The sequence below is a fragment of the Oratosquilla oratoria genome, chromosome 16 (assembly GCF_046742065.1).
Source record: "Oratosquilla oratoria isolate Oo_2021 chromosome 16, ASM4674206v1, whole genome shotgun sequence".
Classification (NCBI taxonomy): domain Eukaryota; kingdom Metazoa; phylum Arthropoda; class Malacostraca; order Stomatopoda; family Squillidae; genus Oratosquilla; species Oratosquilla oratoria.
Window position 1 is genome coordinate 5,085,550 of NC_134792.1, and position 17,500 is coordinate 5,103,049.

The 17,500-nt window shown below is 38.5% G+C and overlaps 2 protein-coding genes across 2 annotated transcripts; both read right to left on the reverse strand.

Moving 5' to 3' along the window:
• Nucleotides 1–2,644: 2,644 nt before the first annotated feature.
• On the reverse strand, nt 2,645–4,504 carry LOC143034117 (ATP-dependent DNA helicase Pif1-like). Its single transcript, XM_076200061.1, has one exon. It carries the CDS (start codon nt 4,502–4,504, stop codon nt 2,645–2,647), a length of 1,860 nt encoding a protein of 619 aa, XP_076056176.1.
• A 6-nt stretch (nt 4,505–4,510) lies between these two features.
• Nucleotides 4,511–8,170, reverse strand: LOC143034118 (uncharacterized). The gene is made up of 4 exons (XM_076200062.1): nt 8,085–8,170; nt 6,328–7,398; nt 5,413–6,040; nt 4,511–5,161 (listed from the first exon to the last, which is right to left on the reverse strand). The coding sequence occupies exons 1-4, from the start codon at nt 8,168–8,170 to the stop codon at nt 4,511–4,513; spliced, it is 2,436 nt and encodes an 811-aa protein (XP_076056177.1).
• Between the last annotated feature and the right edge of the window lie 9,330 nt (nt 8,171–17,500).

Here is a 17,500-nt window from a genome sequence, read left to right on the forward strand (position 1 = left end):
CAACAAGCGAGCCCAACTGCATCTCAGATGTGTGTGTGTGTGTGTGTGTGTGTGTGTGTGTGTGTGTGTGTGTGTGTGTGTGTGTGTGTGTGTGTGTGTGTGTGTGTGTGTGTGTGTGTTTGTGTGTTTATCTAGTTGTATTTACGTAGTTGTATTTCTCTTCTTGTATTTTAAGTGAAGAGAGCTATGCCCGTAGTGACCCGCTTATGTATCTTCCCGCATTCAGTTTGATATTAAATACTTGTATAGCTTTTGCATTCACTATTTCCTCATTCAGTTTGTTCCAGATATTTACTACTCTGTGTGGGAAGCTATTCTTTTTCAGATATCTTCTGTAGGTATGCATTTTTTTCATGTCTTCTTTTTATTCTTTTATCCCACTTTAGTAAATAATCTCTATCAAGGACTTCCATCCCTTCCATTATTCTGTTGATTTTTAGTAGATCTAATCTTTATATTCTTTGTTCCACGGTTGGTAGATCAAGTTTGTCCAATCCTTGTTCAAATGGCAATTTGGAGAGCGTTGGTGCCATCCTTGTCGTTGCTCGTTGAATTCTAATTTCTTTATGTTCTTTTTAGTGTGTGTGTGTGTGTGTGTGTGTGTGTGTATGCGTGTATGTGTGTGTGTGCATGCGTGCGTGTGTGAGTGTGTGTGTGTGTGTGTGTATGTGTGTGTGTGTGTGTGTGTGTGTGTGTGTGTGTGTGTGTGTGTGTGTGTGTGTGTGTGTGTGTGTGTGTGTGTGTGTGTGTGTGTTTGTGTGTATGTATGTATGTGTGTGTGTGTGTGTGTGTGTGTGTGTGTGTGTGTGTGTGTGTGTGTAAGTTTGCGTGTGTGTGTGTGCGTCTGCATGTGCAGAAAATAATTTTGATATAGTGCATGAATGATTTATTTATGTATACAACGTTGGTAGCATATGAATATAAAGGCATTATAATAATATGTAGGTCTTTGAAAGAGGAATAATTTATTTGAACTAATTCAATTTTTTTTTTCTTCTTTTTTTCTAGGATTGGATGTATAGCTTGTTACGGCATGTCCTATTAGTACTTGACAGGTTAGTTAATGTATTGGCAGTAATACCCGACTTACGCCTACAATGTACAATCTCATCTCTCTTTAAGGAGCTTTTGGCAATTAGAGATAGGTTTTACTAGCTATATTTGACAAAATTTAGTTCAAGTATATTGAACATCCTTTTCGATCACCTTATCGAAAAAGCATTCTCGATGACGACAGACGATTATACTAAAATGATGTGACTTCATGGCTGTGAGCGGATTTGTGGAACCTCCTCACTCTTTTTCCATTATTATTCGAAATACGCAAAATGTGCACGTAAAGAATATCTTCAATTATTTCCCATGTACAATCGTATATTGGTATATCGTTTCATACATATACTCGTGTTTTGAAACTATATTCTGTTCCCCTCAAGTTAGAAAAGACTTGTTAAGAGACAAAAAATTCTTGAGATAAATATATTATATATACAATCCGCGGGCTTCGCCCTCCCCGACCTCGCCGGGGGCTTGGCTGCGCAAACAGCGGCCTACGGACGCAGCGCTCCGCGCTCTAATCCCACGATAGGGATCCCGTGCTGGGGATCCCGTGTTGGGGTTCCGCCCCGAGGCCGAGGCCGAACCCAAGGGACATTTTTTCCTGATCAGTTCAAGGGAACATGGTGACCGGACGTAATTGTAGTGTGTGTGTGTGTGTGTGTGTGTGTGTGTATGTGTGTGTGTGTGTGTGTGTGTGTGTGTGTGTGTGTGTGTGTGTGTGTGTGTGTGTGTGTGTGTGTGTGTGTGTGTGTGTGTGTGTGTGTGTGTGTGTGTGTGTGTGTGTGTGTGTGTGTGTGTGTGTGTGTGTGTGTGCGGTGCCTCTGTCGCCGTCATCTTCGTAGACGCACAGGTTAAAGGGAAAAAATGTGTACTTTTGTAGGTTTATTCTTTTTATTTTTATTTATTTATTTATTTATTTATTTGTTTATATATTTATTTATTTATTTATTTATTTATTTTTATTTTTATTATTATCATTATTATTATTATTATTATTATTATTATTATTATTATTATTATTATTATTATTATTATTATTATTATTATTATTATTATTATTATTATTATTATTATTATTATTATTATTATTATTATTATTATTATTATTATTATTATTATTATTATTATTATTATTATTATTATTATTATTATTATTATTATTATTATTATTATTATTATTATTATTGTTATTATTACTATTATTATTATTATTATTATTATTATTATTATTATTGTTGTTGTTATTATTATTATTATTATTATTATTATTATTATTATTATTATTATTATTATTATTATTATTATTATTATTATTATTATTATTATTATTATTATTATTATTATTATTATTTTTTTTTTTTTTTTTTTTTTTTTGGGGGGGGGGGGGTGGCTCATCACTCTCCTCCCACCTGATGACCTCCAGGCCCCGGACTAACGACGCCAGCATTCGTTGGTTGTTTTCGCCCAGCTCTCGATTCTCTTCCATCATTTGTTGGTTGTTTTTGCCCACCTCACGGTTCTCCTCCAACAACTGACGAAGATGTTGAAGCTCCTCACGGCTTTTCCTCGACCTCCTCAATCTCTTCTAATCGCTCCTTAACATCCTCGGAATCTTCACTTGATATCTCGGGGCAAAAAATGTGTTGATCTCCTCCTTAGATAGCCCTCCACTCCTCTGAATATATTTTCGCATAAGCTCGTTGTCCTCTTCTGCGTCCCCTTGACGAATCAATACTCGACTATCCAATCGAGAATACTCCTCCTTCACTGTCTCAAGCTCATTAAAGACCTCAGGGTAAAGAACGTTTTCCAATGTGGGTATTTCGTCTTTCTTGAGAGGCTTCAGATATATACTTAGTGCGTCCCAACTCGTTACGCGCGAACATGCAACGTAGAGTTGACTATGCGAAAAACATTTCGTACCATACAGATACAGACCACACTTTTGTATGGTTTGTCCTTGGGACTTATTGATTGTCATTGCAAAACTCAATTTCACAGGAAATTGGAATCTCGAGAAGTTAACAGGAGAATCATTCGAAACCAACTTGATTCTGACTATAGATATTTGTTCACCGTCGTATATACCCCCTAGAATCCGCCCAACGATGGTATTTTTCTTCAGGTTATCGACTATTACCCTGGTGCCACTGCAAATTCTGGGTGGGGAAATATTTCTGATAAACATCACAACCGAACCTATCTTTAGCTCGAGACAATGAACGGGCAATGAAGCCGGATTGATCTCATTCAACGTCGAAATCTGATAATCTACATCGTCATCTGATTCCAATTTATCTTCGCTCAGATACACTTTTTTTGTTCCAGGAAGCATATTTTGAATCACCTTATTAATCTCGGTCACATCGACGTTCAAAGGAGATATGATGACGCGAGATGAGAAATATCGATGGTCTCCAACATGATCGATTAAATCCTGATAAACGCTGTTTATGAATTCCTTTTGGTCGTAATAAACCACACCAAAATTCTCTGGAATTGCGAAAGGTCCACTGACAGCGTGACCAATCTGCAATAAGCATTCTGCAAAGATTTTGTTGTGACCATGTTCATCCGGATCCCGCAATCTTAAATTTTCCGTTAATGCATACTTCCGTAACTCCTCCCAGAAATATATATTTTTGATGGTTGCAGATAGTTCTTGGTTAGAACCGCCTCCTTTTACTACGGGCAAAATCTGCCGAAAGTCACCGGCGCAAACGAATGGAATGCCTCCCATGAATTCATTGGCAGAAAGAAGATCCCTCAGGGTAATGTCGACGGCTAACAATATGTTTTTGTTGGCCATCACTACTTCATCCCACACTATCAAAGACCACATGCCAAGAAGCTTAGACATCTGAGTATTCTTCTTTATCGAACAACCTCTCAATTCATGTGACTCCATTAAAGGTATTTTAAACATATTATGGGCTGTTCGACCGCCATGTAAAACAATTGCAGCTATTCCAGACGATGCCACCGCTAAAGCAATTCCTCTTTTCGAACGAACAGCGTCCAATAGAAGATTAAGCAGGAAACTTTTCCCTGTCCCCCCAGGAGCGTCAATAAAGAACCCCTTTCTTTTACCGCGATCTTTCCCTCCAACAACCCCAATTACTGCGTCGAAGATCTCGCGTTGTTCCTTGTTTAGCATCGGTAGCTTTTCACGTACGTCTTCAATCAGTTGAACTGTTTTATAACTTTTCTCTCTTTGCAGCAGATTGAAGGATTTCTCAAGTCCTCGAGAAGCTGGCAGGCCATACTTAGTGATGTCCGGCCCTCCACAGTTGTAGACATATTCCTGAATTTCATCCAATGCGTCCAAATAAATCTCGTCGTTGTAGTGTGTCTTTCCACTCTTATAAAGAAAATCGCTCGCAAAATAATCACGAATATCTAGCCACACTTCGGATTGATCCTCTAAATCGCAAAACACCAACATCGTGGCTTAGGTTGAACGAAGGTCCTTTCCGTTGTTGGTGTGATTAACTATTTCCATTAGGGTTTTCTCCCAGTGATCCTTGTCCTTCACAAGCCCCATCGCTTTGACGGCCTCTCGATAGGTGGCGTACTCAACACCCTCAACAGTCCTTATGTCGCTAAATGATTTTGGGCCCCTCACATGAGACAGCATCAGACGAAGATAGGACAACTCCGCATTCTTCGAATTAGTTGTTTGCATCCTACCAATAGATATACTCCCTCTCGACCGCTCCGTCCAGACACCACTCTTCTTGCAAAAAACATAGTGGGTTGGTACTTTGGTGTAAAGGAGTGTCCTAGCATATACGTCATTCTCACAAAGTTTGAAGAAAGCCATTAATTGCGTAACTTTGGCCAGATGGTGTTCAACAGACATAGGAACCTCTTCTTCGACATAGAAAATTTTGTGCTCACCTTCCAAGTGGATAGGCAAATAAGTCACTGGTGGATAAGATTTGTGGATATGAAAATTGAATATTCTCCACGTGGCCTCATTAGCGTTTACGTACCGCGCATCGCGATAATTTCTAATCTCGTTGACAGGCTTACCGTCGGACTTTGAATATATGATGCGATCGGATCCCTTATTCACATATTTCGTTACATACGCAATGCACTTTATGGAGTTACGACATTCGACGTTTATATGAGCGTTATATTTCAGACAAAGGTATGGATTGTAGGGGACTACCCACACATTATCAATCCTCATTTTATCCTCCTTTCCTCTCTTTTTCCTTTCGAAACACCTACCACCATCCTCACCAAAGACCCTTCGTCGATATAGCGGATAACCGTTGTTACAAACAAAAGTATCCTTTCTATAAGGTTTAGGAAAGTTCTTTGAACACTTTTTTTTTTTTTTACGATACACGGGCTGCTCTCATCGTAACCAACACACGGGTTGTGTTTCATATTGGTGGTTACGATTTTGTACAGCCTCGGGGACGTATTCGGATCGGGAATCTCCGCGGAGATGCAGTTATCGATATCCGTTTGATCGATTTTGTGCTCTAACCAAAGAAGGACGTGGCAATGAGGTAACCCACGCTTTTGCCACTCTACGGTATACAAAAACGCCTTTGTACGACCGAAAATGCAAATCTTTGTCAAATCATCCATTAAAGCACACAGTTTCAATCTGAAAACCCGGCTCACTAAATCTGGTCTATCACTGGAAGTACAGCCGGCAGCAAGAGCAGTTTCAAACTCTGGCCAGTCTGGGTTCATTGTGAACGTAATGAATAGGTCAGGGCTACCGTATTTACCTATGAAGGTAAGCGCGTCTTGTTGTTTCTGCTTCATGTACCTAGGTCCGCCAACAAAGGATGGAGGTATGATAATCCTCTGACCGACGGAAGAGGGGTCATCGTTCTGAAGCACGTCGAAACTTTCCTTTCGTATATTTCGTTGATTCGCTTCAAAAAAACTCAGTCGGAAAGTCTCAATTTTGACATAATTGTCGACTACAAACTTCTGAAACAGAGCCCTCCCCCTATTGATATAATTGAACTAATCCACTTTGTCCATGTACAATTGGCTATAAAACATACAGCCCGTGAGTCTACCATTAGCCTCTTTTTTCTCATTGTTTGAATTAGTTGTGTTTTTCTTTTTTCCATACCTTATTTTCATCCCTTTTAGTTTCTTCTGGCTAAAACTTTACCCTACGTCTCCATTAGGTATCAAAAGAGGTTACTGCATGGGATCGTAAAAATAGTTGACAGAGCTTATAATAACGCTGGAATATTTAGAGTCTTCCTTGGGAGAAGAAAGCACAACTTGAAGGTGCTTCGGGCTGTAGGAAGATCATAAGTTCCTTTATGCTGCTGAATACGCTTTCCCTCAGAGGTGCGAAGTGTGATGCGTACGTCTGGAAGCTTGTTCAACTGCTTGGTCTTGCTGTCGGCCAAATCCACCACACTTTTAAACTCTTTCAACAGGAGTTTCAACACCGCATTGTTAGCAGTAAGATATCCTTGCAGGATAGAAACAATCTCGAAATTCTTTGAGTATAACTTTTCTTCATTACTACGTCTCTTCTTTGTTGAAGCTGATAATGGTTTGTGCGTAGTTAACTGGTTGGCCCTAATTTGAATCTGCTTTTCAGAATTACAATAGAAATACAAATCGAGGTATTTGGGCAAAGGCTTATTATATTCCGCGGTCCCTTTTCTGTGTATATACACATCCTTCTCGTCACGTTTGAGGTACCGGTCCAGCTCCGTATGTTCTCGCATATAGCGTGGTTTCAGTACTCCTAATCGGTGATAAATATGTCCCTTAATTTTGTACGTCATTACGGATTCAGACGCGTTTTCAAGGCTTCCGGAAGTGGCAAATGATGTGAAGCAAAACATGTTATTGAAGTTATATATGTTGTTCAGGAAATGTCTCGAAAGCTGAGTTTCACCTTTATACAGCTCTTCAAGCAAAGGAGAGAGAGGAGTCAAGGGAGGGTGGACTGATTGCCCTCTAGAACAACAGAGTGTAGTCATTTCACCTTGCCAACGTTTTGCTCCACACAGAGGACAAATTACATCTCCTAGATTTCCAATGTGATGTTCGATTTTATCCTCCGTGGTGAAGCCACCCAACGTATCCACTAATGGAGGCAGACATTCCTTAGTACTTTTTCTGACCCTAATTTTCCGTGCATTTTCATCGATGTATTTTATCCCATTGATTTTGGGCTCTCGTTTTTCCTCACGAATACGGTCCTTTTCCTCTTTCTCCCTTTTCTTTCTCTCTTGAGTTTCTATCCTGAGACGCTTCTTTTCCCTCTCAGCTAATTTAACCAACCTAATTTGTTTCCGCTCCTCGATTTTCTTTCTCCTTTGGTTCGCCAACTCCCTGTCACGATTACTCAGAGTCAAAATATCTGAGGGCTCATCGAGACTTTCAGGTTCGACTCCAGCTATCTGTCACATTGGTCTGCTTGGTCACAGCGGCATCCCTGCAGTCTGTTACGGCCTGCGTTGATGTGCTCACGGCGGCATCCTGATCTGTCGAGTGAGGATTTTTTTTAGTCTTCTTTGCACGGATAATAAACTGAGCCCGTTTTCTATCCCTTAATCTACGTTTTTTTTTTTCTCTATTTGCTATATCTTGCCGTTGTGCACTAAAAAACTCCTAGAACCGTAAATGGGTGCTAAATGTGATCTTTTCATCATTTGTATATTTTCTAAGCGCAGCCCAGTAATGCTTTCGAAATTGATCAATATCTTTATATCGCTCTGCAATAAATTTCTCTTTTGACGCTTTATCACGATAACCTCCTGCCGATACAACCTGCTCGTCGAAATAGAAACGGAATACGTAATCGTGATCAGAAATGATACGAAATTGTATTGATTCGGGTAATAATGCCCAGATGGTGAGGGCTTTTGGATAGATCCAGATGATGAGGGCTTTTGGATAGACCCGTCTGATGAGGGCTCTTGGATAGGCCCAGAGGGTTTTTGGATAGGCCAAAGGTTTGGATAAAGCCGCTTATGTTCTTTCTTCAGCCTTCTCATGAGGAATATGTCTGACTTTACTTGATCGCATCCACATCTTCTCTCGTTGCAATCCACGCCCAGAAATGGCGATGTTCCTTAACCCGTTGAGCCGATGAACCAACCATAATGACAACTACAGTGGCACGGCAGCCTGATCTCCATGTTGTCAATACTTACAGATCCCCCTCTCCCAGACATGTAACATTTTTAAAATGTGTCACCTTTGAAATTGTTTATTATTAAGTAGAATAGAATATTATAGAAACCTAATTTATTGTGAGGAATAAAAGTTTAAGCGTTATTTTTGCCAGTATAACATAAGTTTCAGTTTTTGTCTAGTATATTCCAGCGTGACGTCATGTCACACGGTCCTGAAAACATTTCACATAATCATAATTAAATGGGCATAATTCACCCATAACATTGGGTTATTTTAATAAAAGAACATTATAAAAACCTAATTGAATATGAAGAATAAAATATTCAACATGATTTTTGCCAGCCTAGCATAATTTTTAGTTGTCTAACACATTCCCATGTGACGTCATGTCGCACTGTCGTGAAAACATTTCACATTACAAAGGATTACAAAAGCAAAGCATGCCGACAGGAGACCTTTTGATCCATATCTAGGTCGGATGCAAAAATCATATTAATAATAAATTAAAACAATAACAATGTAAATAACAATTAAAATACATAAATAAATGCATTGGTATAGTTGAATAACAAACAAACAGGTAAATAGTAAATGATAATAAATTGACATATAACTAATAATAAATGAAAATCAGACAGACAAATTATAACAAAACAAAAACAAATAATATAACATAAATTATAATAATTACAGCATCTTACTTAGGTATTTATCTAAATGATTCTTAAAGCTTCGAACTGAACTACATTGCACTACCTGTGCAGGAAGTTTATCCCATTCATTAACTACACGGTTGGCAAAGTTGTTTCTACCTACTTCCAAATTGAATCTATTTCCGGACAGTTTGAGACCATTGTTTCTTGTCTGATTCTCATTCAATGTGAAAATTTTGTCACTTTTTGATGTTGTCAATTCCCTTTAAAATCTTAAAGACCTGTATCAAGTCACCTCTGAGTCTACGCTTTTTTAGGGAAAACAGATTCATGTGCTTAAGTCGATTTTCGTATGATTTATTTTTGATATTTGGAATCAGTTTTGTGGCTCGCCGTTGTACTTTTTCCAGTCTGTCAATGTCTTTAATGAGATTCGGTGACCATACGGAAACAGCATATTCCAAATGTGGACGAACTAACGACGATTTATATAGCTTGTTAATGAGTGATGGACTTTTGAAATCAAAAGATCGCGCAATCAATCCCAGAATCTTATTTGCTTTCTCAGAGGCTGAAATACACTGCTTGGATGATTTGAGGTCGTTACTGATAATTACGCCGAGATCTTTTTCACTATCCACTTTTGTTAACGAATTTCTAAATAACTTGTAATCGTACTTGCTGTTATTTTTACCTATGTGCATTACCTTGCATTTACTTGTGTTAAATTTCATTAGCCACTTTTCAGACCATTGCTGTAATTTATCTAAATCTTCTTGAATATCTAATTGGTTTGAGTGATCATTTGCCACTCCGCACATTTTTTGTATCATCAGCAAATTTGGAAACAGTCCATGGTCTATATCATTTATATATACTATGAATAGAAGTGGCCCAAGAACGGAACCCTGAGGAACTCCACTTGCAACACTTTTCCATCCAGAAGTTTTTCCATTTAAAACAACTCTCTGTTTTCGACCATTCAACCAATTACTAGTCCAACCTAATAGGCTACCACTTATTCCATGCAAAGCTAATTTAGTAAGTAGTATTTTGTGTGGGACGGTATCAAAAGCTTTTGCAAAGTCTAGATATATTAAATCTATATTGTTTCTTTTGTCATAATTCGTGACAACTGTGTTGTAGAATTCGAGTAAGTTAGTCACGCAATAACGTTTCCGTCTGAAACCATGTTGGCTATCATTTATCAAAAAACGGTTACTTTCTAAATGATATCGATAGCATCTCTGATGAATAGTTTCCATTATTTTTCCTACGATAAAATGGGCTGGTTTGACCGTGTGAAGTTTTTCAAACACGTTTGACAAACCGTTTATCCACGGCTCAACGATGATCGTCTATGGCTCAACGATGATCGTTCTTGATTCAACGATGATCGTCCATGGCTCAACGATGATTGTCCATTGCTCAACGATGATCGTTCACGGCTCAACGATGATCATCCACGGCTCAACGATGATCGTCCACGACTCAACAGTTTTTCAAACACGTTTGACAAACCGTTTATCCACGGCTCAACGATGATCGTCCATGGCTCAACGATGATCGTTCTTGACTCAACGATGATCGTCCATGGCTCAACGATGATCGTTCACGGCTCAACTATGATCATCCACGGCTCAACGATGATCGTCCACGACTCAACGATGATCGTCCATGGCTCAACGATGATCGTCCACGGCTCAACGATGATCGTCCATGGATCAACGATGATCATTCTTGACTCAACGATGATCGTCAACGATGATCGTCCACGGCTCAACGGTGATCGTCCATGGCTCAACGATGATCGTCCACGGCTCAACGATGATCGTCCACGGCTCAACGATGATCGTCCATTGCAAAACGATGATCGTTCAGGGCTCAAGGATGATCGTCCATGACTCAACGACGAGCGTCCATTGCCTAACGATGACTGTCCACGGCTCAACGATGATCGTCCATGGCTCACCGATGATCGTCCATGGCTCAACGATGATTATTCTTGACTCAACAACGTCCATGGCTCAACGATGATCGTTCTTGCTCAACGATGATCGTTCACTGCTCAACTATGATCATCCACGGCTCAACGATGATCGTCCATTGCTCAACGATGATTGTCCATTGCTCAACGATCATCATCCACGGCTCAACGATGATCGTCCACGGCCCAACGATGATCGTCCATGGTTCAATGATGATCGTCCATGACTCAACGATGATCGTACATGGCTCAACGATGATCGTTCTTGACTCAACGATGATTGTCCATGGCTCAACGATGATCGCCCATTGCTCAACGATGATCGTCCACGGCTCAACGATGATCGTTCATTGCTCAACGATGATCGTCCATTGCTAATCGATGATCATTCACGGCTCAACGATGATCGTTCACGGCCCAACGATGATCACCCATGGTTCAACGATGATCGTCCATGGCTCAACAATGATCGTCCACGGCTCAACAATGATCGTCCATGGCTCAACGATGATCGTTCTTGACTCAACGATTATAGTTCATGGCTCAACTATGTCCATTGCTCAACGATGATCGTTCACGGCTCAATGATCATCATCCACGGCTCAACGATGATCGTCCACGGCCCAACGATGATCGTCCATGGCTCAACCATGATCGTCCACGGCTCAACGATGATCGTTCATAGCTCAACGATGATCGTTCTTAACTCAACGATGATCGTCCACGGCTTATCGATGATCGTTCACGGCTCAACGATGATCGTCCACGGCTCAACGATGATCGTCCATGGGCTAACAATGATCGTCCACGGCTGAACGATGATCTCCACGGCTCAACTATGATCGTCCACGGCTGAACGATGATCATTCTTGACTCAACAACGTCCATGGCTCTACGATGATCGTCCATTGCTCAACGATGATCGTTCATGGCCCAACGATCATCATTCATGGCTAAACGATGATCGTCCACGGCCCAACGATGATCGTCCATGGCTCAACGATGATCGTCCACGGCTCATGGATGATCGTCCACGGTTCAAGGATGATCGTCCATGGCTCAACGATGATCGTCTACGGCTGAACGATGATTGTCCACGGCTGAACGATGATCGTCCACGGCTGAACGATGATCGTCCATGGCTCAACGATGATCGTCCACGGCTCAACTATGATCGTCCACGGCTCAACGATGATCATTCTTGACTCAACGATGATCGTTCACGGCTCAACGATGATCGTCCATGGCTCAACGATGATCGTCCACGGCTCAACGATGATCGTCCACGGCTCAACGATGATCGTCCACGGCTCAACGATGATCGTCCACGGCCCAACGATGATCGTCCACGGCTCAACGATGATCGTCCATGGCATGTAACATTTTTAAAAAGTGTCACTTTTGAAATGTTTTAATTTTGTATATATATATATATATATATATATATATATATATATATATATATATATATATATTATTTGGATGATGGAGAACATAAACACAGGGGAAGGCTCGGAACCCTAAACACTCTAACGTTTCGTTCGCGTAGAACTTCTTCAGAGAGTGTATGTAGAACTGCAACTGAAGTTTATGTACTAAATCTAATTATCTTTTCGGACACTTGGGAAAGGTCGTTTTTCTGGCGTCCTTTAGAATTAAAATACTAGTTTCTTTAGCTAAATTAATAAACCCTCCTCGATGATTCGATGAATTAATTATTAGTTGAAATATATGCTGATTCAACAATTCTTCTAGTGAATTTATCAAAACCTTTATGTAGCACTTCAGCTTCTCTCCAGTTTGGTAAATGATCGAATTTTCCGCATGAACTACTAAAGAATTAGATGTCCTATGTGCTCTTATGTCGTTTTTACGTTCATAAATTCTTTTTTCTAATCCTCTTGACGATTCACCAAAATAAGCCATTGAGCAACTATTGCACGGGATTTTGTATACGACGCTGTTTTCGGAATTGGTTCTCTTTTCAGAAGTCTTTATTAAATCACCTACCTAAAATAATTGTTTTAGCTATTTTCATACCTACATTTGTTAAATATTTGTCTATTGGTGACGTTTCTGAGCCAGGTAATAGTGGACCAATTTGTATTTTTATCAACCTTTTTTTTCTTTTTGTTCTTTTCAACATTCCCTCTGGATATCCAAGTTTGTCAAAGGTTTTCATAATGTAATCAAATTCGCCTTCTAGGTATTCATTACTACAAAGTGCCCTGAGAAAAAATCCTGTTACTATACCACTCTTTGTCCTATCATCATGTTTCCTTTCTGTATACTGAGAAAGTTACAGTTTTTTCCACTCGTCGTATTAACGTATCTAGGAAGGGCAATTGTCCGTTTTGTTCCTCTTCTACGGTGAACTGAATATCGCTGTTGACCGCGTTAAGCATTCTCACTTTATTATTTACATTGGTGTTTTCGGGAATGATTGCGAGGACGTCGTCTACATATCTAAACCAGTGTGATCCCCTACCATTGATTCTGATAAAGTTTTCTTTTTCTAATAACTCCATATATAGACAGGCCATCACTGCACTTAAAGGACTACCCATAGCGAGACCTCTATGTTGTTCATATTCGTCACCATTAAAAGTAAACGCACCGAAATTTACGCATAAATCTATCAATTCTATATAATCTTGTTTTCTTATGGGTAGGTCAGTATCGTTCATATCTTTTATTACTCTCTTTACTGCTTCTAACGCACCGTTAGTGGAAATATTTGTATATAACGCCTTGACATCATAGCTTACTAACTTTTTCCCCGTGAAATCTAAATCTTTTAGTCTTGTCAAAAGATCGTTAGAAATTTTCAAATGTGTATTGCTGATCGATCCCATTGCCTGTGATAGCGGTTTGGCTAGACATTTCGCTAGTCTGTGGGGTGCACTGCCAACCCCTGAAGTTATGGGTCGCATTGGAACGTTGGGTTTGTGAATTTTTGGAATACCGCGCATTCTGGGAGGATTGGGGTATTCCTCCAGAAGTTCCCATTAATTTCTTTCCTTTTTCAGTTTTATTGAGAATTTTTCTGGCATGTTTTTTGAATTTATCTGCTTCATTCGTTACGAAACCTATATGTTTTTTGCGATAAGTATTGTCGTCATCTAAGAGCTCTAACATTTTACTGATATAGTCCTCTTTTGATAAGATCACGATATAGTCCTCTTTTGATAAGATCACGATACCACCTCCTTTATCTGCATTGGTGATTACTATGTCTTTGTCTAAGCCTAGATTTATTCAAGCTTTTTTGAATCTTCTGGGGATGACGCATTCGTTTTTAATGGCTAACGCTTGGTAACATGTAACAATCCCCTGTTTGAATCCTTTTTCAATATCGTTGTCACTCCATCTATAGTTTCTCTTAATAAAATCTGTGAATCCCCTTGTGTTAATACCAGTGTCGAATTTAAGTCCTAGCGATAGAGCTTGAATTTCAGTATTCGATAATCTCCTATCTGAAAGATTTGTTATTATTTCACACCTTCCAATTTTATTCCAATCGCTGTTGTCACAAAGACTGTTTAATTTTTGCTCTAGTCTTTCATTTTGTGATGTCACCAATGCAGATAAAGGAGGTGGTATCGTGATCTTATCAAAAGAGGACTATATCAGTAAAATGTTAGAGCTCTTAGATGACGACAATACTTATCGCAAAAAACATATAGGTTTCGTAACGAATGAAGCAGATAAATTCAAAAAACATGCCAGAAAAATTCTCAATAAAACTGAAAAAGGAAAGAAATTAATGGGACTTCTGGAGGAATACCCCAATCCTCCCAGAATGCGCGGTATTCCAAAAATTCACAAACCCAACGTTCCAATGCGACCCATAACTTCAGGGGTTGGCAGTGCACCCCACAGACTAGCGAAATGTCTAGCCAAACCGCTATCACAGGCAATGGGATCGATCAGCAATACACATTTGAAAATTTCTAACGATCTTTTGACAAGACTAAAAGATTTAGATTTCACGGGGAAAAAGTTAGTAAGCTATGATGTCAAGGCGTTATATACAAATATTTCCACTAACGGTGCGTTAGAAGCAGTAAAGAGAGTAATAAAATATATGAACGATACTGACCTACCCATAAGATTACAAGATTATATAGAATTGATAGATTTATGCGTAAATTTCGGTGCGTTTACTTTTAATGGTGACGAATATGAACAACATAGAGGACTCGCTATGGGTAGTCCTTTAAATGCAGTGATGGCCTGTCTATATATGGAGTTATTAGAAAAAGAAAACTTTATCAGAATCAATGGTAGGGGATCACACTGGTTTAGATATGTAGACGACGTCCTCGCAATCATTCCCGAAAACACCAATGTAAATAATAAAGTGAGAATGCTTAACGCGGTCAACAGCGATATTCAGTTTACCGTAGAAGAGGAACAAAACGGACAATTGCCCTTCCTAGATACGTTAATACGACGAGTGGAAAAAACTGTAACTTTCTCAGTATACAGAAAGGAAACTAACAAAGAGGATTTAGTACATTACTTCTCCGCACATGATGATAGGACAAAGAGTGGTATAGTAATAGGATTTTTTCTCAGGGCACTACGAATCTGTAGTAATGAATACCTAGAAGGCGAATTTGATTACATTATGAAAACCTTTGACAAACTTGGATATCCAGAGGGAATGTTGAAAAGAACAAAAAGAAAAGCAATAAATATTTACAATCGCGGAAAGAAAGAGAAATGATAAAAATAATACAAATTTTATATCAGTACCTGGCTCAGAAACGTCACCAATAATAGACAAATATTTAACAAAATCAGGTATGAACATAGCTAAAATAACTAACAAGAGGATAGGTGATTTAATAAAGACTTCTGATATGAGTACCATTTCCGAAATCAGCGTCGTATACATAATCCCGTGCAAGAGTTGATCAATGTCTTATTTTGGCGAATCGTCAAGAGTATTAGAAAAAAGAATTTATGAACGTAAAAACGACATAAAAGCACATAGGACATCTAATTCTTTAGTAGTTCATGCGGAAAAATTCGATCATTTACCAAACTGGAGATAGCTGAAGTGCTACATAAAGGTTTGATAAATTAACTAGAAGAATTGTTGAAACAGCATATATTTCAAATAATAATTCATCTAATCATCGTTGAGGGTTTATTAATTTAGCTAATGAAACTAGTATTTTAATTCTAAAGAACGCCAGAAAAACGACCTTTCCCAAGTGCCCGAAAAGGTAATTAGGTTTAGTACATAAACTTCAATTGCAGTTCTACGTACACTCTCTGAAGAAGTTCAACGCGAACGAAACGTTAGAGTGTTTAGGGTTCCGAGCCTTCCCTGTGTTTATGTTCTCCATCATCCAAATCATTTGTCTAAAATACTTATCCATATATATATATATATAATGTATATATATGTATATATATGTATATATATACATTATATATATATATATATATATATATATACATACATATGTATGGCAAGAGTGGTATAGGTAAATTCCAGGAAGGAGCAGAAGTATTTTATTCTCTAACGTTTCGACAGAGTCTTCTTCAGAGAGATAATAGTACAGGCAAATTGGAATACATTGTCTATATACTAAGCGGGTCATCTCACAGGTCGCCTTGGGATAGAGTCCGCCGTTTGTGTCCCCTCGATGATTAATCTTGCTGTTGTGTGTGCCAAATTTACAAATCCTTCTCTATGATTGGTTGATTTAAAAGTATTAATATATGCAGCTTCAATAGTTTTTCTTGTCGTCTTTTTCATACCGGTGTGTAGGATTTTGGTGTTGTTCCAATTAGGCATATGTCCGTGTTGTGTAGCGTGTACTACTAACGAATTAGATGTCCTGTGGTGTCGCATGTCATTCTTATGTTCGTATAATCTTTTTGTGATTCCTCTTGAAGTTTCTCCAAAATAAGCTGCATCACATCCACCACATGGAATCTTGTAAACCACGCTCTTTTCATTTTTCTCTTCCGTGTGTTGGTTACTGGATAAAATGTCCCGTGTTTTCTGTCCTGAGGAGTGTACGACTTCCATCCCTATTCTCGCTAGAAATTTGGAAATTAATTCACCTCTCGAGGAGTAAGGAACCACTAAAAAATCTTTTTCTTTCCTCTGTATTTCTGTAACTGTGTTTTTTCTTCTCCATATTTGTTTGGCTTTATTTTTCAGTTTTTGTATGAGACCCGGTGGATATTTCAGGCGGTTGAACGTCTCTGTAATGTGTTTACATTCGTTGTGTAAAAATTCTTCGCTATAAATTCTAAATGCTCTAAGGAAAAAGCCAATTATTATGCCAGATTTCGTTCTTGTGTTGTGTCGTGATAAGTAATGAATAAAATCTTCTTTGTTTGTTGGTTTCTGCTCCTTCCTGGAATTTACCTATACCACTCTTGCCATACATTTGTCTTTTCTTTTGTCATATATACATATATATATATATATATATATATGTATATATATATGTATATATATATATATGTATATATATATACATATATACTGTATACATATATAAACATATATATACATATATATATATATATGTATATATATATATATATATATATATGTATATATATGTATGTGTGTATATATATATATTATATATATATACATATATTGACTATATTATGACAA